The sequence below is a fragment of the Pelodiscus sinensis genome, chromosome 29 (assembly GCF_052426305.1).
Source record: "Pelodiscus sinensis isolate ZL-2025 chromosome 29, ASM5242630v1, whole genome shotgun sequence".
In the NCBI taxonomy this organism is placed as follows: Eukaryota; Metazoa; Chordata; order Testudines; family Trionychidae; genus Pelodiscus; species Pelodiscus sinensis.
Window position 1 is genome coordinate 16216647 of NC_143080.1, and position 24282 is coordinate 16240928.

At 45.6% G+C, this 24282-nt stretch overlaps 2 protein-coding genes across 5 annotated transcripts in view; one reads left to right on the plus strand and one right to left on the minus strand.

Moving 5' to 3' along the window:
- The window catches only part of NSF (N-ethylmaleimide sensitive factor, vesicle fusing ATPase), a 162543-nt gene extending 146640 nt beyond the window's left edge, over window positions 1-15903 (plus strand). For 2 of the 3 annotated variants that reach the window (XM_075911369.2, XM_025181455.3), the window contains exons 18-21: window positions 218-352; window positions 2589-2702; window positions 13578-13633; window positions 14254-15903. In XM_075911369.2, coding sequence (XP_075767484.1) covers window positions 218-352; window positions 2589-2702; window positions 13578-13633; window positions 14254-14269 — 321 coding nt within the window. In that variant the 3' untranslated portion in view covers window positions 14270-15903. The remainder of the gene's footprint in view (window positions 1-217; window positions 353-2588; window positions 2703-13577; window positions 13634-14253) is intronic. The other variant, XM_075911370.2, reaches the window with a different exon arrangement.
- A 3529-nt stretch (window positions 15904-19432) lies between these two features.
- Window positions 19433-24282, minus strand: part of WNT3 (Wnt family member 3) — a 78181-nt gene continuing 73331 nt past the window's right edge. For both annotated transcript variants that reach the window (XM_014570272.4, XM_006116664.5), the window contains exons 3-4: window positions 22473-22738; window positions 19433-20195 (exon numbers count right to left, since the gene is read on the minus strand). In XM_014570272.4, coding sequence (XP_014425758.3) covers window positions 19716-20195; window positions 22473-22738 — 746 coding nt within the window. In that variant the 3' untranslated portion in view covers window positions 19433-19715. The remainder of the gene's footprint in view (window positions 20196-22472; window positions 22739-24282) is intronic.

Sequence of the window (24282 nt, forward strand, 5' to 3'; positions counted from 1 at the left end):
TCTGTTGTGCAGGACAGAGTCTGATTTCCTTAACCTTATACTTGCACGTTGTCTTGTTAAAGATTTGCACTGGTGACGACCTTATTTTAAATCTGATAGCTCAGTTGTCAGTCTCTTAGAGATGAGTTGAAGGGCTTTAAGGATAATTTCTCACCATTTCCCCCCTAGCCTATGACCTTTTTTCTTTCTTGACACTTATTCTGTTTTTTATGGTTAGGGTCGCAAACTTTTAATCATTGGAACCACCAGCCGTAAAGATGTCCTTCAGGAAATGGAAATGCTCGATGCTTTCAGCACCACTATTCACGTACCCAATATTGAGACAGGAGAACAGCTGATGGAGGCTTTGGAGGTAAGGGGAGCACCCTGCATGTTGAGACAGCTGAAACACCTCCTGAGTTACTCTGTGAGTGTGACTAATATCCTAGAGAATGGAGCACTTAGTGGAACCAAAATATATCTGTGGCAAGAGTGCAGTAGAGCTACATTTTGAGACATTGACTGGTTTTATTGGCCAAACACCAGTCATCACGTGTTAGTGACTGTAATATTCTCTGGAGCAAGGAAAGCAGCAGCCAGAGGGTGGAAAAGAAGTACGGAGAGGAAGTGACTTGGATTTTCTGCTGGCTGGAAACGGTTCAGAGGGCATAGAAGAGAAATAGCAGACTTGTTCTCAGAACACTTGAAAGTTGAATTACTGGTGCCCAACACTGTGAATTCCCATTCAGTTGACTAATGGAGGCTAAGGAGGCTCAGCATGTCAAGATGTGCTTGGCCTCCCACAGGATCAAGCCCATGGCCAGTGTCTGCTCCTCACAAAAGTGGGGGGGGGGGTGTGTGTGTGTGTGTGTGTGTGTGTGTGTGTGTGTATAGAGCTCAGGGGTGGTCAAAAGGGCCTCCACGAGCTGGATCTAGCCTGTCAAGCGGGTTGATTCGGCTCCTGGAGGCCCTGCCGCTTCCCCCACCCACAGACCAATTAGGGTCTGGGGGCAGCAGGAGCGCGCGAAGTTTCCTCCACCCTGCCCCACCCTGCGAGGAGTGTGTGGTACTTAGAAGTTCTGCGTGCTCCTTGCAGGGCAGAGGAAACTTTGTGCGCTTCCCCCACCCCCAGGTCGTGGTTGGCCTGGAGGCAGGGGAGCACACGAAGCCTCTTCCCACCCTGCCAGGAGCGCGTGGCACTTAGAAGTAGGGTGGAGGAGACTTTGTGATCTTCTCCTGCCTCCTGGCCAATCATGGTCTGGGGGTGGGGAAGCCTGGAAGCATCCTGGTCCCACCTCTTCCGGTGCTGTCTGGGGCCACTTCAAAAATTTTTGCCCACCCTTGGTGTAGCAGATGTGGCTTTGCCTCAAGTGCCCTGCACTTCTAGGCGGTTAGCACTTGCCTCAGAGGCTCGCTGTGACCCTCTGCATAGCCTCTGTCCCTTTACTGGAGACAAGGGGTCACATTCTACTGAACCACCTTTATCACTGGCCAGTCAACAGGTTTGGGGTGAAACCCCTCCTTAGTCCTGACCTCCACTCAGGGGCAGTCTCCGTAGTGGTGCAGGGAGAGTTGAGGGGAACTTGGGTCCATCCTCTGTTCTGCGTTCCAGCGCAGGGACCCTACTGGCGGCAGCAGCAGGCTGTGTTTCCTCCACCACCAGAGCTGCAGTCCTTCCTTGAGCTGCTTCCCCAAATGACCCCTCCCAGCACTTTCCTCCTGGTACCTGAGTGCATCCTTCCCGCTCTTCCATAGCACCTTTTCCCTCCGTCAGGGTTTCCCAACCTATGGGTCGGGACCCAAACATGGGTCGCCATTACATTTCAAAAGGGTTGCCAGCTGGCTCTTAAGGAGCCATTCCCACATTTTTTGAATTGCCTTGGGTTGCCAAGTCTTCCTGAATTGTCAGAATGGGTCCCCATCTGGAAAAGGTTGGGAACCGCTGCTCCCAGTCCTTGACCTGCCAGCCCTCCCTAAAGGGAAGCCTAGTGAGCTAGTCCTAGCAGGTCCTTAACGGGCTGCAGGTGCACTGATTAGCCTGTCTCTGGCAAGCTGTTAATTGGCTGCAGGATCCTCCTGATTGTGCTGCAGCGACCCCTGCCCTGGTCACTTAGAGAACAGAAAACTATTCACCCAGTGCCCAGTAAATTTACCTTCTATCCAACTCCTGTAGCCAGCTGATCTTGAGTCAGTCACACAGGGAAAGTAAATGCTTATCGGACTCTTTAGCACAGCCTTGGAAATGGCAAGTAAAAAAGCTGTTCGTGTTTTCATCATCTCCATCGGGAATGGTAGTTGGAGGGCTTTTACCACAGTTTTGCCAGGTTGCGCTAGCACACATCACTATGTCCCTTTATAAACTTGACCTTCTGGGGAGGACTAGCCTGGGATTTACTAGAGTCAGAAAGTAAATCAATGGAAGGTTGGCTCTGTGTGATGCTGTTTATAACAGCAATGCCATAAAAGTATCCTGGTATAACTGTCCCTAGGGCACCTCCAGGCAGTTACTCTTCATTGTTTTGAAGACTGGTTTCTAATTCTGCCTTCACCATTGCGGTTGGTACAGTTGCCCTTCTAATGCTCCTGGCTGTCTTTTGGTTTCTTTCCAGCTGCTTGGTAACTTCAAAGATAAAGAACGCAGCACCATTGCACAGCATGTCAAAGGGAAGAAAGTGTGGATTGGAATCAAGAAGCTGCTGATGTTGATTGAGATGTCGTTACAAGTAAGAGGCTTTTTACTTTGCGGTGCGAGAGAGAGACTTGAACATTCTTGAAAGTACTTTTTGGCCCACAGCCCCTTGCTTCCTAGGCTGAAGCCTGTATTCTGATATGAGCATGTTACATTTCAAAAAAGGCAACTGTTCCCTGCAACAGTTTTCAGTTCGTCAGGGGAGAGAGAGCACCATGTCTCAGTCCACCAAGAGATCTGTACAAATAGTGTCCATGAGCAGTATTAAGTGAGTGTTCAGAGAAGAGTCTGCGAGCCAGAGGGCCTGAGTTTTAATGAATTGCTTTCTTGAGCGCAAGTGATAAGTTAGCAGATAGTGATAATTGAGGATTTTGTTATGAAAAAGTTCCCTGTGCAGGTGTATTGGCTGTTTTCCTGAAAGAAGATAAATCTGTCAAGCTGTTCAGCTGCTCTCTTCATTTTCCATTTTGAGCACTTTAAAGGAAAGAATCGCCTAGGGCAGAAATGTGTAGCTTAGTCACTCACCCTTGCATCTTCTGTGCCTGCAGCACCTACTCCACTTTAGGCCTAATCCCCCATAGCTGATATTTCAGAGCCTTCTCCATTTGAACCCTTCCCTCCCATTCCTACTTTTTTTCCTTAATCAAATGGTTTTGGTGCAGCTGAATGTTTTGTCTTTAGATCTTCCGACGAGATGCTGAGCAGAAGTGAAGAAACCTATAGTCTAGCAGCATAAAAGTCATGTATCCTCAGTTCACTATTCACAATTCTGTTAAAACTTGCACAGTTCTGAGGACCTGCTCTAACTAGATGTCACCTGAGGGAATGAAGTCATTCATCTAGATTACTTTTTCCTCTCTTCCCCTTGCCTTTTAATTCCATCCCTACAGGCAAGTCAGTAAGCCATTGCTCACACGCACTAAATGTGTTTAATGGGCTCTAGCCTGCAAGGTTAAGTTACAGCCAATTTTACTTAAAATCTTGCATTAGATGCTTTTGTAACCTCTCTGAGACAGGTAAATGAGTTTGGTTAGATTGTGACCTTGAACATTGGTGCCTTTAAAACTCCAGGCTTAAAGATGTGCAAAGTAAGTTCTGAAATGAGGGAGTGGGAATCAAATTGCACCAGATTTTCCCCACAGCTGCATATCATCCTGGTGAGTGGTGTCGCTAGAGGGCAGGGTGGTTTTCCCCCTTGGCAGACAGGCCGCTGTCCTGGAATGTCAGAAGAATGTTGTTTCTTACAATCCAAGTGCAAGTTCAGGCATTTACAGTGATATTTTTAACCAGGTGGTCATTTCATAGATGATTTGAAACCTTAATAGACAAAGCTGAAGGAAAGTAGGTAGCATTTTAACTTAGGTTAAAGTCTTTTTGAATACATTAAATAGAGTGGTGGATAATGAGTAAATTGCTGCTTATACAGATGATTTGGCTAGTAGTAATGAGACCCATAGTCAGTATTTAAACTAATTCAAATTGTGCATAGTTCTTTTCTACTTGGGCTTCCACACAGTTGGTATCTGTGTGTTGCAAAAAATCATAGCTTCTCCACACGCCTGACACACTCAGTCGCCATATTTACTGGATCCACGTTCACAACAGATAAGTTGGAGATCTTACGGGACTAGAATGCTGCTCTGGCCTACCTTCATGCATGGCCAAAGTCATGGAATGTCACCAAGGGAAGACGCATGTCAAGCCCATACCTTCTGGGTGAGCTAGAACTTGTCTTCTCAACAGACATCTAACCCTGATCAATCCACCACATGCCTACGCAGTTTGTTCCAGGATTAATTTCCCTCACTGTTAAAAAATGGCACCTTATTTCTAGTTTGAATTTGTCCAGCTTCAGTTTCCAGTCACTGGTTCTAGTTAGGCCTATGTCTGCTGGAGCACTGAGACTGGAATTCTCTCCATTCAGGTACCTCTTAATTTCCTCTTGGATAAACAAGATAGAGTGAACTGATTCAGTCTTATTAACATACCTGTAGAAACCTTTCTTGTTCTCCTTCACATCCTTATCCAGTCGCAATTCCATTTGTGCTTTCGCCTTCCTGATAACCCCCCGGCAGTCTCGAGCTATACCTTTAAACTCCTCCCTGGTCATTTGTCCAAGTTTCCACTTTTTGTAAGCTCCCTTTTTATGCTTAAGTTCACCAAGGATTTCCCCCGTAAACCAATCCGATCTCCTACCATGTTTTCCTCTCTTGCTACGCGTCGGGATAGTTTCTTTCTGTGCCTTCAATAAGGCTTCTTTAAAATACTGCCAGCTGTCCTGGACTCCTTTCCCCTTCATGTTAGCATCCCAGGGGATTCTGCCCATCAGATCTCTGAGGGAGTCAAAGTCTGCTTTTCTGAAGTCCAGAGAGTATATTTTACAACTCTCTTTGGTCAGGATCCTGAAATCTACCATCTCATGATCACTGCTTTCCAGATAGTCACCCACCTCTTCTCCTCCTACTATATTCTCCCTGTTCGTGAGCAGCAGGTCAAGCTGCACATGGCCCCTGGTCAGTTCCTTCAGCACTTGTACCAAGAAGTTATCCCCAACATTCTCCAAAAACTTCCTGGATTGTCTGTGTACTGCTGTATTGGTTTCCCAACTGATGTCAGGGTGACTTAAGTCCCCCATGAGAACCACGGCCTGTGATCTGGAAGCTTCTCTCAGTTGTCTACTTCATCCACCTGATCCAGTGGTCTATAGCAGACACGAACTACATCACCACTCCTGTTGCTTCCACCTCTAAACTTAACCCATAGACTCTCAACAGGCTTTTCTCCCTCTAGATACTGGAGCTCTGAGCAAGCATACTGCTCTCTTGCATACAATGCAACTCCTTCTCCCAGTCTTCCCCACCTATTCTTCCTGAACAGTTTATACCCTTCCATGACAGTGCTCCAGTCATGTGAGTCATCCGACCAAGTCTCCGTTATTCTAATCAAATCCTAGTTCTTTGACTGGGCCAGGGCTTCTAATTCTTCCTGTTTGTTTTCCAGGCTTCTTGCATTTGCAGTTGATTGCCCCACCTTCTTCATTCGCGTCAAAGGTCCTTCTTTGTTGCTCGTTCCTCCTTGTGTTTATTCCTGGTATCCGACTTCCCCACTTACCTCAGGGTTTTGGTCACCGTCCCCCAACGAGCCTAGTTTAAAGCCCTCCTCACTAGGGGTACGTCTAAACTACATGGCTCCGTTGACAGAGCCATGTAGATTTGTTGTTTTGGCAAAGGTAAATGAAGCCGTGATTTAAATGATCACGGCTTCATTTACATTTACATGGCTGCCGCGCTGAGCCGACAAACAGCTGATCAGCTGTTTGTCAGCTCGCGCGCTAGTCTGGACACTCCCCTGCCGACATCAAAGCCCTTTGTCAGCAGCCCCGGTAAACCTCATCCCACGAGGAATAACGGGGCTGCCGACAAAGGGCTTTGATGTCGGCAGGGGAGCGTCCAGACTAGCGTGCTGAGCCGACAAACAGCTGATCAGCTGTTTGTCGGCTCAGCGCGGCAGCCATGTAAATGTAAATGAAGCCACGATCATTTAAATCGTGGCTTCATTTGCCTTTGCCTATAATCCTAATCTACATGGCTCCGTCGACGGGTATCCCTCTTAAAGAGAGTCTCTGACTACCGCCACCCATCGTCTTCTTTTGGGGGGGTGGTTTCTTCATCATAATTGATCATTTTACAGCCTTGTCTAATATCAGATATGTACCATTGTTGGGATTTATAAGAACATAAGAATGGCCAGACTGGGTCAGACCAAGGGTCCATCCAGCCCAGTGTCCTGTCTGCCGACAGTGACCAATGCCAGGTGCCCCAGAGAGAGTGAATTGAACAGGTAATGATCAAGTGATCTCTCTCCTGCCAACCATCTCTACCCTCTGACAAACAGAGGCTGGGGACACCATTCCTTACCCATCCTGGCTAATAGCCATTGATGGACCTCACCTCCATGAATTTATTTAGCTCTTTTTTAAACCCTGTTACTGTCCTAGCCTTCACAATTTCCTCAGGCAAGGAGTTCCACACATTGACTGTGCGCTGTGCGAAGAAGAACTTCCTTTTATTTGTTTTAAACCTGCTGCCCATTAATTTCATTTGGTGGCCCCTAGTTCTTATATTATGGGAACAAGTAAATAACTTTTCCTTATTCACTTTCTCCACACTACTCATGATTTTTTAGACCTCTATCCTATCTGCCCTCAGTCTCCTCTTTTCTCAACTGAAAAGTCCCAGTCTCTTTAATCTCTCCTCTTAGGGGTTCCAAACCCCTAATGATTTTTGTTGCCTTTTTCTGACCTTTTTCTAATGCCAGTATATCTTTTTCGAGATGAGGAGACCACATCTGTACGCTGTATTCAATATGTGGGCATACCATGGATTTTTATAAGGGCAATAAGATATTCTCCATCTTATTCTCTATCCCTTTTTTAATTATTCCTAATGTTTAATGTTTGCTTTTATGACTGCTGCTGCACACTATGTTGGACATCTTCAGAGAACTATCCACAATGACTCCAAGATCTCTTTCTTGATCAGTTGTTGTTAAATTAGCCCCCATCATATTGTATGTATAGTTGGGCTTATTTTTTCCAATGTGCATTACTTTACATTTATCAACATTACATTTCATTTGCCATTTTGTTGCTCAATCACTTAATTTGGTGAGATCTTTTTGAAGCTCTACACAGTCTGCTTTGGTCTTAACTATCTTGAGCAGTTTAGTATCATCTGCAAACTTTGCCACCTCACTGTTTACCCCTTTGGCCAGCTCATTTATGAATAAGTTGAATAGGATTGGTCCTAGTACTGACCCTTAGGGGACACCACTAGTTACCTCTCTCCAATCTGAATATTTACCATTTATTTCTACCCTTTGTTTCCTGTCTTTTAACCAGTTCTCAATCCATGAAAGAATCTTCTCTCTTATCCCATGACAACTTAATTTATGTAAGAGCCTTTAGTGAGGGACCTTGTCAAAGGCTTTCTGGAAATCTAAGTATACTATATGTACTGCATCCCCCTTGTCCGCATGTTTGTTGACCCCTTCAAAGAACTCTAATAGATTAGTAAGACAGGATTTCCCTTTACAGAAACCATGTTGACTTTTGTCCAATAATTTATGTTCTTCTGTGTGTCTGACAATTTTATTTTTTATTATTGTTTCAACTAATTTGCCCGGTACTGACTGTAATTGCCGGGATTGCCTCTAGAGCCCTTTTTAAATATCGGCGTTATATTAGCTATCTTCCAGTCATTGGGTACAGAAGTTGATTTAAAGGATAGGTTACAAACCATAGTTAATAGTTCTGCAATTTCACATTTGAGTTTTCAGAACTCTTGGGTGAATGTCGTCTGGCCCCAGTGACTTACTCATAGACTTTAAGGTCAGAAGGGACCATTATGATCATCTAGTCTGACCCCCTGCACAGTGCAGGCCACAGAATCTCACCCACCCCTCCTAGAATAACCTCTCACCTATATCTCAGATATTGAAGCCTTCAAATACTTTGAAGACCCCAAGATGCAGAGATCCTCCAGCTGTGATCTGTGCCCCATGCTACAGAGGAAGGCGAAAAACCTCCAGGGTCTCCGCCATATTTGGGGTCGGGAAGGAATTTTCCTCCAGGGTAGATTGGCAATCAGCTAAGCCCTGAGCATGTGGGCAAGACTCACCAGCCAGACACCCAGAAAGTTCTCTGTATAGTAACTCCTATCATCCCTCCATTGACCTATTTCCCACTGATAATGAATGGTCAATTAGTTACCAAGATCATGTTATCTCATCAAACCATCCCCTTCATAAACCCATCTAGTTTAATCTTGAAACCAGATAGATCTTTTGCCCCCACTACTTCCCTTGGAAGGCTGTTCTAGAACCTCACTCCTCTAATGGTTAGAAACCTTCGTCTAATCTCAAGTCTAAACTTCCTACTAGCCAGCTTATATCCATTTGTTCTTGTGTCCACATTGGTATTAAGCTTAAATAATTCCTCTCCCTCCCTGGTATTTATCCCTCTAATATATTTAAAGAGTGCAATCATGTCCCCCCTCAGCCTTCTTTTGGTTAAGGTAAACCAGCCAAGCTCCTTGAGTCTCCTTTCATAAGACAGGTTTTCCATTCCTCGGATCATCCTAGTGGCCCTTCTTTGTACCTGTTCCAGTTTGAATTCATCCTTCTTAAACATGGGAGACCAGAACTGCACACAATATTCCAAATGGGGTTTCACCAATGCCTTGTATAATGACACTAACACCTCCTTATCCCTACTGGAAATACCTCGCCTAATACATCCCAAGACCGTATTAGCCTTTTTCACGGCCATGTCACAATGGCGGCTCATAGTCATTCTATAATCAACCAGGACTCCGAGGTCCTTCTCCTCCTCCGTTACTTCCAACTGATGTGTCCCCAGCTTATAACTAAAATTCTTATTAATCCCTAAATGCATAACCTTACACTTCTCACTATTAAATTTCATCCTATTGCTATCACTCCAATTTACAAGATCATCCAGATCTTCATGCATGATATCCCGATCCTTTTCTGAATTGGCAATACCTCCCAACTTTGTCATCCGCAAATTTTATCAGGACACTTCCACTTGTGGTGCCAAGGTCAGCGATAAAAAGATTAAATAAAATTGGCCCCAAAACTGATCCCTGAGGAACTCCGCTAGTAACCTTCCTCCAACCTGACAGTTCACCTTTCAATATAACCCGCTGTAGTCTCTCCTTTAACCAGTTGCTTATCCACCTCTCAACTTTCATATTAATCCCTATCTTTTCCAATTTAACCAATAATTCCTCATGTGGTACTGTATCAGATGCCTTACTAAAGTTGAGGTAGATTAGATCCACTGCATTTCCTTTATCTAAAAAAATCTGTTACTTTCTCAAAAAAGGAGATCAGGTTGGTTTGGCACGATCTACCTTTTGTAAAACCATGTTGTAATTTGTCCCAACTGCCATTAGCCTCAATGTCTCTAACTACTTTCTCCTTCAAAATTTTTTCCAAGATCTTGCATACTACAGATGTCAAACTAACAGGCCTATAGTTACCCGGGTCGCTTTTTTTCCCTTTCTTAAAAATAGGAACTATATTAGCAATTCTCCAGTCAAATGGTACAACCCCTGAGTTTAGAGATTTATTAAAAATTTTGCTAATGGACTTGCAAGTTCATGTGCCAGTTCCTTTAATATTCTTGGATGAAGATTATCTGGGCCCCCCGATTTACTCCCATTAAGCTGTTCAAGTTTGGCTTTTACCTCGGATATGGTAATATCTACCTCCATATCCTTATTCCCATTTGTTATGTTGCCATTATCCCTAAGCTCTTCATTAGCCTCATTAAAGACTGAAGCAAAGTATTTGTTTAGATATTGGGCCATTCCTAGATTATCCTTAACCTCCACTCCATCCTTAGTAATTAGCGGTCCTACTTCTTCTTTTTTTGTTTTTTTCCTATTTATATGACTATAAAACCTTGTACTATTGGTTTTAATTCCCTTTGCAAGGTCCAACTCTACCTGACTTTTAGCCTTTCTCACTTTATCCCTACATGCTCTAACCTCAATAAGGTAGCTTTCTTTACTGATCCCTCCCATTTTCCACTCCTTATATGCTTTCTGCTTTTTCTTAATCACCTCTCTGAGATGCTTGCTCATCCAGCTTGGTGTAACACACCTGCCTATAATTTTTTTCCCTTTTCTTGGGATACAGGTTTCTGACAGCTTCTGCAATTTTAACTTAAAATAATTCCAGGCCTCCTCCACCTCAAGATCCATACTTTCTTTAGTCCAATCAACTTCCCTAACTAATTTCCTTAATTTATTAAAGTTAGCCCTTTTGAAATAAAAAACCCTAGTCTCAGATTTATTTTTGTTTATCCTTCCATTTAATTTGAACTGAATTAGCTCATGATCACTTGAGCCAAGGTTGTCCCCTACAACTGTTTCATCTATGACAGGCATGTCCAAAGTCCGGCCCGCGGGCCAATTGCGGCCCGTGTTCCGGTTTAATACGGCCCCACAGGTAATTTGGCAATATCTATCTTTTATGGCCCCCAACGAATCCATATGTATTGAGATGAATACATTGTAAAATCTCAGTTAATGTCAGTTGGTCTAAATCAGTTATAAATATATTTGGACACAACATGTATACTTGGTGTTATGTTCCTGTTCATATTTTTAGAACTTAAAAGTTGACAGACAACCTTTATTACCAATAATATGTAATGTACTTTACAATGTTCCTGACATATATTTCAGCTTCCTGGATTTTTTTTTTCATCTGGCCTTCAGATATGAAAGGCAGAGTGATTTAACACCTGTTTAGATTTGTCATCCATGTGACGAAATGAAAAGTATGCCGTTTGCAATAAACGTTGCATAAAATAGTTAATTTGCATTTAATTTTAATGGTTCAAAGAATGTCAGGCAAAATGGTCGGCCCTCACGCATGTTCTCTTCATCAAATCTGGCCCTCTTTGAAAAAAGTTTGGACACCCCTGATCTATGAGGTCCTCGCTACTCACCAAAACCAAATCTAAAATAGCATCCCCCCTTGTTGGTTCAGCAACTACTTGATGAAGGAATTCATCAGCTATCACATCTAGGAAAATCTGAGCTCTATTATTATTACTAGCACTTGTTCTCCAGTCTATATCTGGAAAGTTGAAATCTCCCATGATCACATAATTTCCATGAGTATTTACTTCATTAAAAACATTAAAGAGGTCTCTATCCATATCCAAATTGGATCCTGGTGGTCTATTACACACCCCAAGCACTATCCCAGGGGAGGATCTAATAGTTTTCTTTCCCAATGTGATTTTTGCCCCAACAGACTCTGTCTTCTCCATTCTATCACTTTTTATTTCTTTACAGTCTACCTCATCTTTGATATACAATGCGACTCCACCACCTTTACCCTTATTTCTGTCTTTCCTAAAATATACATTAGTAGTAATGAAATGCAAAAAGCTCCTGTTATGTTCCTTCTGCTGTCCTACTGGTCAGATATTTTTCATTGCTACTTTTAGCTTCCCTTTTAGTTTTTGCATTTCATTACTACTAATGTATATTCATTGCTATCAACTTCCCTCTATTTTCATCTGCTGCATTCTGGGTTTTTTCCACTCCATAAATCTGGAATTAAAAGAAGATTTTCTTTAACTACAGGAACAAGTGTCATAAATATCCCTTATGACACTTGTGTTCTTTGGACTATTACCCTGTATCATGCCAATGAGCATGATGCATTTAGCACTCTTTTTGCTAAGAGTGGCTCTGAGTTCTCCTTTGAATAGAATATTTGGTTCCCTTGCTCCAGAATTACAGCATTTGCAAACTTTGGACTGTCCATGGGTAGTATTTCTAGTACTTGCCCACCATACTTCACCAGTCTCCCTGAAGACTACAGAATAAACACCTGAATCTGGAGATTGTAGTCAAACTATGTGAGATTTAATATAATGTAAATAAACATTAGGATCTCTGATTTTCAAATGGTTTTATCTCAATCTCCTCCTTCTTGGGATGGACATGAGAAACAAAGCCTCTCCCCTGTCTTCATAATAAATCAGAAGTCTAGCCTTCATTTCTCTGTCCCAAGCTGTGTTCAGTCTGCATGTTGGAGACTCAGCTGCAGGTCTAAGCTTTTTATTCTCCTGTTACGATCACCTGGAGAATGTATTTCCTTCTTTCATAGAACCATGGGTTTAGCAAAAGTCTAACCCCTTGCCAAGATCTAGGATTTATTGCATCTAAAACCGCTGAGGCAGATGACACCCGCAGTGAAATAGATTGTGACTTCTCTAAGCACTTTCTATCTGTAAGAACAATAGGACAATGGAATAAAGTTTTTCCTGAGATTTGGTCTAAATCTGCTATGTTGGAGTTGGAACCTACTGCCTTTTGTCCTGCCCTCTGTGACAAGAGAGAATAATTTTTCTCCCATCTTTTTAGGACAACCTTTTGAGTATTTGAAGATTGCTATCATGTCCCTCTTTAATCTCCTCTTTTCCAAAGCAAACCTACCCACTTCCTTCAACACTTGCTCATGTGATGTGCATTCCATCCCTTTGATCCTCTTTGTCACTCACCTGTGGACCATTTCTGGTTTCTCTACATTGGAGACCAAAAAAGGACACACTGTCAGCTGAGGCCTAGCCAGTGCCGAGTAGAGTAGTACTGTCACCTCTCATGACTTGCCCTGCAGTGCCTCTGTTAATGCAGAGTTGTATTTGCTTTTTTCCCGCCACAGCTGTGCATTTCTTACTCACCCTGAGATTATCCACCCTAACTCCCAGATCCTTCTCAGCAGTGCTGCTAAGTCATTCACACACACCCCATGTGAATTTGTGCTTTTGATTTGTATTCCTTAAGTGTAGCACCTTATACTTACCTTTGTTGAATTTCATGCTATTGTCTGTAGCCCAGTTCAGCAATTTATCAAGATCCCTTTGAATTTTCACTCTGTTCTCCAAAGTGTTTGCAGTCAGCATGGTCCCAATTCCAACAGCCATGTCATTAATAAAGGTGTTAAACACCACTGGACCCAGAAGACATCCCTGCAGAGGCCCACTTGAGACTTCCCTCCTGTCTGACATTCCAGCAATGGTTACTCTTTGTTTGCAGTTAACCAGTTATGTTCATCCACCTCATGGCAGGTCTGCTGAGCCCACATTTCTCCAGCTTATTTATGAGAATGCCCTGTGGGACTGTGACAGAAGCCTTGCTGAAGTCCAAACATTGCATGTCCACTGCCTTCCCCCAGCCACCCAACCCAAGTTACCCTGTCAGAGAAGGAAATCAAGCTGATCTGGCATGATTTGGTAAATTTCTTGGTATATCCATGCTGGTTGCTAATGTCCATTCGTTCATCTTTGCTTTGTGTTTAGATGGATCCTGAGTATCGTGTGAGAAAGTTCCTGGCACTCCTGAGAGAAGAAGGATCGTAAGTACTAGTAATACTTTGAAGGCTGATCCAAGGCCCAGTTTTGCTGTCAAATGTAGGGATTCTCCCTCTTGCCCCCCGACACCAGATGAATTTCAGCAGAGTATCTGACAATGGTACTGGGTTCTTGGGTTTTAATAGCTTTTAATTTCCATTTTGAACCTTCCCTTCCTACTGCATTCTCATTCTCTTCCCCAGTGACTCCCCAGAGGTATTAGGGGACCCGAAGCATATGTGAATGATCAGCCGTTCTTGAATATCTGGAGGAGGCTTTAAATGGTGCCTGACTGATGTGCTGTCTCTAATAGACTCAGTGAGGAGACGCTCCACTGGAGCTGGGGCATCAGAACTGGGCCACTTGCCTGCAGGCTCTGCTTTGTGTTTCTCTCTTTGTCCTGCTTTGTCAACCTTTCCTACTCCTGCTGAAGTAACTAGACATACAGTGAAGCCCACAATGGCAGCAGCATCTCCCAGAAATCTGCTCCTTAATGCATGCACTTTCATGTCTGGGGTGGGAAGAAGCAGCTTGTGGACATGTCTGCTGGGCACATGCTGTGTCTGTGTCTGTCAGTCTGGCATCGGAGAGACATGCTTTGTGATGGTTGTGGTCTGTTTTTCAGTAGTGTGCTTGACTGAATGGAGATGGACCACGTGCAGAGCTCGGTGGCTAGAGAAGTGACCATGCTACAGAAGAAACAGATCTTTGTTCTTCTGTTCAACACACTGGACGAAGTGAAATGTTCTTCTACCTTCAACATCCCACTTGGAATGTGCATGTTTAGCAAAATAAAATCCCTTCTTTGCTCTTAAATATTCTGATGTCTTGTGAAATGGTCAGTCTCCTTTAGAAATACCTGGCTTCTGTTTCTGTGCGGGCCAAAGTACATTCTCACTCAGTTGTATCATGGAGGAAATGTCCAATGAATTTGGAAGTTAACACTTACATCCAGCATTAAATTAATACCACAACATGGCACTTTTTCTGTAGACAAGTTTTACTTTGAACCTGCAGTGCTGGAGGTGCAGGTGCCAATGCAGTGTGTGTGCGTGTGTGATGTCACTGTCATCGTAGAGATGTCTCCTGTGCCCAGAGGGATTGGCTGTTGAGCCTGTGGTGGAATTACACAGTGGTGCCAGAGAGGATGATATTTCAGCCAGACTGATAGCCAGGGCTCGCTCTTCTGTGAGAATTGCAGCTCAGAGGCATTGCAGTGCCTGCCGTGAGCAGCAGCGCTCAGCCGTGTAGCGGCAACAGCCCCCTTTGACGTTCCCTGAGTTGGCGACTCGGCAGGGCTATGGGCGGTGGTGACTGCAGCTGGCACAAAGACAACGATCCTTTCTGTAAAGCTTTGGAGAATTGTTTGAATTTTTTCACTCAAGCATCTTTGGACTCCTAATGTCAGTTTAGAACCTAAATTTTATTAAAAGCCAGCGTGTGTATTATTGAAGCTAGAACGGCATGAATCAATATAAATACATCCTATTTTCCTGATGAGCTACTGAGGGTTGGAAAAAGTGATCTTTCCTCTCCTCCTTTGAACGGTAGGTATCCAAGTTCCTTTTTCTCACTTCTCAGGATTCTGCAGCATACCTTGTGTTGCCAGGGCAGGCTCAGTTTCCATTCTTACACTGTGGTAAAGCATTGCACAGCACCTGTTTGGCACGCTGTCACTGATAACTGAGTGAGAATTCTTTTCCTTCGTTAATGAAATCAGCCCATATTTTGACACAGTGCATGGAGCATGCTGCTAGATTTTCCCCACCCATGGCAGGGTGAGGCAAATAATCAAAGCCATCTGCAGGAACATAAAGCCAATGTGGCTTCACCAGCTACCTAGGGATACTGCGGAAGGCTAGCTGCCCAGACGCTCCAAGAGGTTTTGGAGCAATCTCCTTCTCTGTGAATGTCCTTTGGCCCATGGTTGAAGGCAAAACATTCTCTAGACTTGCTGTGTACTTGAACTTAGCTATTTACTTACCTCCTTGACTTTTCTCTTCTTTGGTCAGTGCTGCTATATTGTGATTTTGAGAGTGCCAGTGGCCAGTATGTATCCTCCCGTATTTGTGTATGATCTTGCAACTTTCATTTGTCCCTTCTTTCCTCCCCAAATTCTATTGAAAGCAGCACACAATGTATTAAGTTATGTCTCAGTTTAAATGATGTAAACATTGTATTGTGTTTTTTGTCCAAAGATATATTGAGAAACATAAATATTATATTGTTTAAATGTAGATCATGGATGCAATAAAAGGCACAAACTTGGAATGACTTGGGAGGCTGAATTGTCCTTGGGAGATGGCTGTGTTGGAGGAGGGAATGGGTCCAGATTGAGAGCTAAATATATTAGCTGCATTTAGGTTTATGGAGGCTTAGTTTAAGATACAGCAGTGACGATCTTGAGAAGCAAAGCTCAGGTCTTTGCAGCAGTTCCCAGGCCAGTTACAGAGAGTGTAACATGGATTCGGTAGGCAGAGACACCAAGATTAATTGAATTTTTTGATGCCTAATATTTTGGTATCCAACTTAAGACACAATGAAGGGTCTTCATCTTCAGAAAACCTTCACAACCCAGGCTTGGAGCATCCAAGCCCTTTAAGGTCACACTTCGGAAATCCTGGCCAAAATCATTAACTCTTTGGCTGTGGGCGAACAAGGAAATGTTACTGGATTCAGTTTCATCTTTAAAGCCACATTGGGATTAAGCAAATGGGAAATTCCCTTTGCCAATGGAGAGACACTGTGGGACTCAAGTCAGCTGACCCATGCCAGGGAACCCTGGGCGTGACTTTAAACCTAGGTTAAGGATTTTCTGACCCGTGCCTGAATTCAGGGCTGTGGCTTGCACCCCACAGTGCAGAGACCCGAGACAGTGTCGACACACTTAGCCCTCCTTATGTGTTGCACTGTGGGAAACCGCTGCACGAGTATGTAAGCTGCATAATTACAGAACTCTGCACCCCAGGAGCCTGGGAGAAAGTTCTGGGGCTAGCACCTCTCATTGCTCTCACAGTGCACGCAGCCTGGGCACCTCTGCACATGCAGCCCCTTGGACAGCAGGGCGGCACCAAGCAGCTGCTGGCAGGGAGGGGGAGCCGCAGAGTGTGGGTCTCAGCCCACTAGGAAGTAACAACCCCTGACCAGCCAGCTTTGCTCCCTACACAGGCAAGCTTTGCAGAGCAGCAAAAAAGAGCTGGAGGAGGAAATGCCACAGAAGGTTGCAGGGAGGTTTGGGGCCTGGCTCCTGCTTGCCACCCTAACAGTTCATTCTGCCCAGGCCTCCCTGCACATGCAGCTTGGGGAAAGAGGGCCAGAGAGAGGGAGGGAGCAGACAGCTTAGTTCCTGTTCCTCTCTCTTGCCCCCAGGGCTGCATGTGGAGGGGCGCCCAGTCAGTGTGCCCTCAAATCTGGCTCTGCTCTTGTGATCAGGAAGCAGCTCTTTCCAAAAAGCTTCTGTGGATCCATCTGCACTGAAAACCCTGCTGGCAACTGACTGCATCTGTAACTGGTATTCACCAGGCAATGGGCGATGTGAGCAGCTGTTGTTTGCAAAGGGAGATGGGGCTTCCGTTTGCCATGGAGTGTAGTTGGCTGCACCCAAATTGTTGGCATGGAGAAGACTAAGGGAGATGCCGCACAGAATCCTGGGATACATCTTGAGGACTTCCAGGACCCAAGTCAAGCTTTAGGGCTCAGACCCTAGATCCCAGCTTAACACGGACTTAGACCCTCCTGCCCTGCAGGTTCTGGGATACGTTTGAGCTCTAGGTTAAGCCAGATAACTCAGGACTGGGTTTATATCGCTGGATGGGCATGCTCACTGGGCCAGCCCAACTAGGCTGTTCTGCAGACTCCATTTAAAGGTGTTCTCGTGTTCTGATATGGGCTGCCTAACAGAGCTCCAGTGGGAGGGGGAGAGGGGAGTGTGCACTGGTGGGAGCTCTGAGTTGTGACCACCAAATAAAACCAGCACCTGTCCAGTGTGTGTGGGAGGAGGGGGCACAAAAATAGAATTTCTAAAAAATGTAGATAATTTTCTAAGAAAAGGGATTGCACCAAACACAAGACCGACCTGTTTTGGGGCTTGTTCAGGATGGTCAATAGCATTAAACTAGATCGTGCCAGGTCACTCCAGCTTCTGCCACCCACGTGGTTAGTGGGAGTGCAACCCCTGCTGCCACTGTCAGGCTCCCGTAATCTTCCGGGTCCTTCCATTCATAGGATAGTTGGGGTGGCTACTGCGGGGCCCCGATTCACTGTATGGATGGCCCAGCGGGGCTGGCTGGCTGAGGTTTGGCTGTCACAAGTGGTAAGGACAGCTGTGCTGCCGTGATTAGCATTGGGGGGCTGCGTGTGCTACATGAAGTGGTGGTATCTTGATGCTAGCAAGAGTGTTGCTCAGTCCCGTAGCGAGCTGCCAGTTGACGCTGATCTCTCAAGGCTCCATAACAAGTGAACAACACAGGCTCTCGGGGGCCATTTAAGTTAATTTACCTTCTCTTTAATGTCTTAACAGGGCAACAACAAAAAGCAGGTTGAAATATATTTTTCTCCAAATATATATAGATTTAGATATTTATATAATATATAATCTTAGTTAACTCAAAGGTATATACATTGTATAATAAATAATGCTCATAGAAAGAGAATTTTCTGAATATAAAATTTTAAAAATCAACAACCTCTACAACTTTGTACAAAACTTTGGATACAGCAGGCAGATGGGTAGGATTTTCCAGTCTGTACTAGAATAATGGGTTACAGGAGAAATAATTACAAGGCAATAAATGTGCTTTTTATTAAATATCTTTTTTCTTGATTAAAAAAAGGAAGGAACTTTGTTTAAAGTCATGTACTTGAAGTGTTCAGCCTGTTCCCTGTGAGTGGGGGGAGGGGAGAGCATCGAGGCCGGGTGTGCTAGTAAGTCAGCCAGTGTTCGCAAACACTAGCAGCGGAGACAGCAATGGCATCGGGATTATGGTAACAGCCAGCAGCAAAAGCAGCTGTTAGTGTACTAGCCGGAAACCCTCCGAGAGCAAGCTGGAGCTAGGTGCTGGGAAAGGAACGGGTGTGATGAAAAGCTAAAAATCAGTCGTTAGGTGACCTGAAGTGGGTATGGTGCATCTAAAGCACTGAGCTGCCTTCTTCCAGCCTGGGAGACATCTCTTAGTAGGGCCCAACCAAATTCAGAGCCATGAAAAATGCATCATGGCCCATGAAATCTGGTGTTTTGTGAGCGTTTGCCCTTTGGTACAAACTTCCTGGGGTGATGGGAGTTTGTCAAATTGGGGGTCCTGGCCCAAAAGGGAGCTGCTGGCAGGCCCCAAGGCTATTTCAGGGGAATCACAGGGTTGCCACCCATTCTAATAGTCGCCTTCGGAACTGGATGGCCACAGAGCAACAGCTGCTGTGCCAGGTGCCCAGTTTGAAGGCCGCGCCCCATCAGAGGTAAGGGTGGCAATACCATCTCACGCCACCCTTCAGTGCTGCTGCTTTCAGAGTGGCAGCTGCTGACTGAGGGCCCAGCTCTGCCACCAGCAGTACAGAAGGGTCGGCAATACTATACCAAGCCATCCTTCCTTCCGTGCTGCTGCTGGCAGCGAGCTCTGCCTCCCAGCCAGCAGCCACCACTCTTCAGCTGCCCAACACTGAAGGCAGCGCTGCCACCAGCAGCAGCTGAGAAGAAAGGGAAGCAGCGCTGCATTCTCCCATAATAACCTTGTCATTCCCCAGCTCTTCTTTGGGTCAGCACCCCGACAGTTACAGCACCCTGAAACTTCAAATGATGAAATGTAGTCTCTTAATATCCTATGGCCATGAAATGGACCAAAATGTACTGAACTGGGTAGGGCCCATGGAAGAGTCTCACACACAGAAGCTAAACTTCAGCTTTGCTCTCAGTTTGGCTGGGGATTCATGAAGGGAACACTTGCCTCAATATACCTCATGGCCCAGTTTCAGGTACATTTTGGCTTTCCTGTTATGCATGAGGCCACTGTGTGAGGATGATCCCAGGTTGAGTGAGACACTGGCTGGCCCCCTGCTCTGGCATGACGTCCCCTCAGCTGGCAACCGGCCATGCTGTTACTTGCAGGTGTGGACGTCGTAGATGCGGACGCACTCCTGGCAGCTCACGTAGCAGCACCAGTGGAAGATGCAGTGGCACTTCTCTTTCCGCTTCTCAGTCCTGGTGTTGTGTCCACGCCCACAGCAGAGCAAGTCGCACCCATCGATCCCATGGGAGGTGACATTGCACATTCTGTCTCTGGTCCCAAAGGAGCCGGTCTCTGGGTTGGGCTCACAGAAATTAGGGGAATTCTCATAGTATACCAGGTCTCGCTCTGTGGGGGGCTTGAAGAGCGCATACTTGGCCCTCAGGGTTTCTACCCAGCCCCGCGACTCACGGTGCTTCTCCACCACCATTTCGGAGGCACTGTCATACTTGTCTTTAAGGTAGTCACCAATGGCCCGAAAATCTGGCTGCGCCCACCAGCAGGTCTTCACCTCACAGCTTCCTGAGAGACCATGACACTTGCACTTCAGGTGCATGTGATCCAGGATCGTCTGTCCGGAAGACAAGAAGGTCACAGTCAGCCTGGCAGCACCATCCCCACCTATGTGCTTTCAAATTGAAGTTGCATGGACTTAGCCCAGCTCTGAACTTAGCATGGGCTGAACGCTGCTTGCATCTGATTTCGAAATGCCCTTTATTGCCCATGCCATGGAACCCCTGTGCATGGCAGCTGCATCAAGGAAAAAGCAACGAGGAGTCCTGTGGCACCTTATAGACTAACTGAAGTGTTGGAGCATAAGCTTTCGTGGGCAAAGACCCACTTCGTCACATGCATCTGACGAAGTGGGTCTTTGCCCACGAAAGCTTCTGCTCCAACACTTCGGTTAGTCTATAAGGTGCCACAGGACTCCTCGCCGCTTTTGCGGTTTCAGACTAACACGGCTACCCCTCTGATACTTGACATCGAGGAACAAGGTTCTGGAGTTATGCCTCAGGACCATGAGTTCTAATCACAGGTTTGCAATAGGAACATAAGACTGGGCCATCAAGTCCAGTTCCCTGCTATTAGAGGCCATCCCATCATAGAATCTTGTGCATACATTTATCACGATCCATCCTAAAACCAGGTAGGTTTCTTGCTCCTGATATACTTTGTCCAGAGCCTCACTCCCCTGCAAGCCCAACAGACTTGCTGCGTGTCCTTGGGCAAGTCACATAGCCCCAAATGCAGCTAATGACCCAATCTGGGCTGCCCATTCTGAGATGGCTCATGGAACCAGCACCTCTCTTTGGCCTCAACCGGAGTTGCATGGACACAACCTCTGAAAATCAGGGCCTGTGTGAAAAATGCTGCTTAAGCCTCTCGGGTTCCTCCACCATCCGATGCAGAGAACCTCAATGTCTCCCAGCTGCGTGCGGTGCTACGCGTTCCGCTGCGGAGACAAGATGCAGATTACATCCTGCTGCCACAAGACTCTACTTGAGGTTTATTTCAACTGTCCCAAAGCAGCCAGCTGTGCTGTGACATGTGAAGGCTGAAGGAACAAAAACGTTTTGTATCAGAGACGCAGAAGCAACCACATAAATATCCAGCCAAATCTGAACCTTCAGGACTCTGCCCATCAGTGATGTTTGGCAGCACAGAGAGTTAAGTGATTCCCAAATGCCTCCCAGCCCCGGCTAGAGACCAAGCAGCACAACTCTAATCTGCATTTACCTGGGGCTATCCATCCCAGCGCTTTACAAACACGGCGGGATTTAGACTCATGCCCTCCTATTAGCCCTCTCATGCACTTGGGGAAACGCAGACAAGGAGGCATGAACTGACTAGCTGAATACCCCACAGTCTCTCAGAAGACTAGGAACAGAAGAGGCAGAGGCTGCGTGCCATATCTTAACCAACATGACACCCCTTTGTTCTTGCACACACTGTCACAAAAAGAGGAGGCAGCTTGTAATTCTAATGATTGGTTTCTGCAAGAAACTTTTACTAGGCAGAACCAGTAGCAAAGAAATCATCCTAGCATGAAGTGGAAAATCAAGGCTACCTATGATCAAGGCCTTGGATTAGGGGCTGGATTGCCAGTGTCTTGCGACGAAAAGATTTGAGTTACAGAGAACCAAGCTGGCTCATGTGCAGACTCTGGTAAAGCCTGAAGGGAGAGAAAAGCCTTTGCTTTGTGTGTTCAATGGTTGTGTGTTAGGCTACAGCTGGGCAGAGGGGAAACAACCCTTAATAAATAGCACATTTGATTAGTGTTGCCTTTTTTAAACCTGCCTGGGAAGAAAGTGAGTTTGTCACTAGCTGAAGCTAGTCACAGAACAGCTGTTCAGAATGCTTAGTCTGCAGCACAGTGGCATGCTGGGTCACTGACCTAGAGCAGAGGGGAAGGCACCAGGGCTCTGCATTAGCCCATAATTAGGCCATTGTCCCATCATTAGGAGCGCTCCTACAAGTGAAGAGCTTCCTACCCTGCCTGGCTTCTCCCCATCTCCTGTCCCCGCAGCACCCTGCCAGAATGGGCAACATGGAAAACAAGTGACGGAGATCACCCTGCTCCACCTGTTCGTCTTTCAGGTGCTACCTTAGGAGTTAAGAAGGTTCCTTGATTCAGATCTGCTACTGTGACCAGCACTGGAACGCTCTCATCCTAGGAGCATGGTGCATCAGGGGAGTTAGCCCCCCACCTTGTTTTAATCTGCCCCAGCCAGTGTGAAGGGTCATATTGGGTCAGTCCATGGAGATGATCCATCTTCCGTTGATGTAGTGGGAGCTGAATCAGGCTATAGGCACATTCCAGGGGACTACAGAGGGTGGGGGCACTCACCGTTCTCCCTGCTTCATTATTGTGCCTGTTCATGGCTGATCGGGCATCCGGTCGGTTCTCTCGGGCATCTGCAAACTCCCGGGAAACCAGAACACCAAAGTCAGCATCCTCGCTGCAGCCACCCCATTTCCAGCCATCACCTGGTGGCCCTTTGTGGTGCGAGTCGCAGCCGCAGATGGTGGAGGTGCCCTCAGCACAGGAGCGGGTGACAGCGAAGGCCACACCAGCTGAAGCAATTGCATGGACAAAGGCAGACTCTCGCGTGGCTGCAAAGAGACAGGATTTGCCTGTGAGATGATGTGCTAAGTTAGCGTTTAGCTGGTTCCCTTCCCCAAGAACTCACCAACTTGGGTGAATCTTTTTTTAAAGGTTATTTATTAATTTAAAAAATTCCCAAAACCAAGCCATTCCTTAATGAACGAGTGCTAGAGCAAGTGCATAGCCGGGGCCCTGGTTCTAGTACCTCTGTGCATGGCATGGGGAAGCCTGACACTGGAATACTGTCTAGTTATGGTGTCTACCTTCAACAAAACTAAAGTCCATCTGCATAGAGTTCAGCAAAGAGCTGCAAGAATGGTACCTGTGCTGGAACAGGGGCCATCCAGGGTGATACTAAAGGCACTCTGTCTCTCAGGTTAAGTCAAGACTAAACGTTGCCTTTTCCCTGGTCTATGTGTAGCCCTAAACAATGAGAAACTGATGATCGGGGACAAAGGTCTAACAAGATCTAATGGCTGGAAGCTGAATCTAAACATCTAGTCTAGACATGAGGGTCCATTTTTTCAATGGTTTGGGTGATTAACCATTGAAACAGATTCTGTAGGGTGCATGAAATCTTTAAACCCAGCCTGCTTGTTTTCCAAACCAATGGGTTTGACACAAGCAGATAGTCCAGGCTCCAGGCAGGGGCCACTTAGGGAAATACTCTGTCTAGGGTAACACAGAAGAGGAGACTAGATGGTCGTAAGTGCATAGATCCCACGGCCATTGTGCTCATCCCGCCTAACGTCTGCTCTCAAGTACCCCTACGGCACATGGTTAGACAAACAGCCAATCTGCCTTTCCAAATGGTCAGGGGTGGAGAACGGGCCACTCAATGTGCAGCAGCAGACAAGTAAGCAAACAGAATATTAGGAATCATTAAAAAAGCGATAGAGAATAAGACAGAGAGTCTCTTATTGCTTCTATATAAATCCATGGCACGCCCACATCTTGAATACTGCATACAGATGTGCTCACTTCATCTCAAAAAAAATATATTGGCATTGGAAAAGGTTCAGAAAAGGGCAACAAAAATTACTAGGGGTTTTGAACAGGTGCCATATGAAGAGAGATTTAAAAAGACTGGGGCTTTTCATCTTAGAAAAGAGGAGAGTAAGGGGGGATATGATAGAGGTCTATAAAATCAGGTCTGGTGAATAAGGAAAAGTTATTTACTTGTTCCCATAACATAAAAACTAGGGGGTCACCAAATGAAATTAAGAGGTAGCAGGTTTAAAACAAACAAAAGGAAGTTTTTCTTCATGCAGAGCACAGTCAACCTGTGGAACTCCTTGCCAGAGGATTCCATGAAGACCAGGACTTTAACAGACTTCTAAAGAATTAGATACATTCCTGGAGGTTAGGTCCATTGATACTTATTAGCCAAAAATGGGTAGGAATGGTGTCCCTAGCCTCTGTTTATTAGGGGCTGGAAATGAATGACAGGAGAGGAATCACTTGATGATTCCCCTTTTTCTGTTCATTCCCTCTGGGGCATCTGGCATTGGTCACTGTCGGCAGGCAGGACATCGGACTGGATGGACCTTTG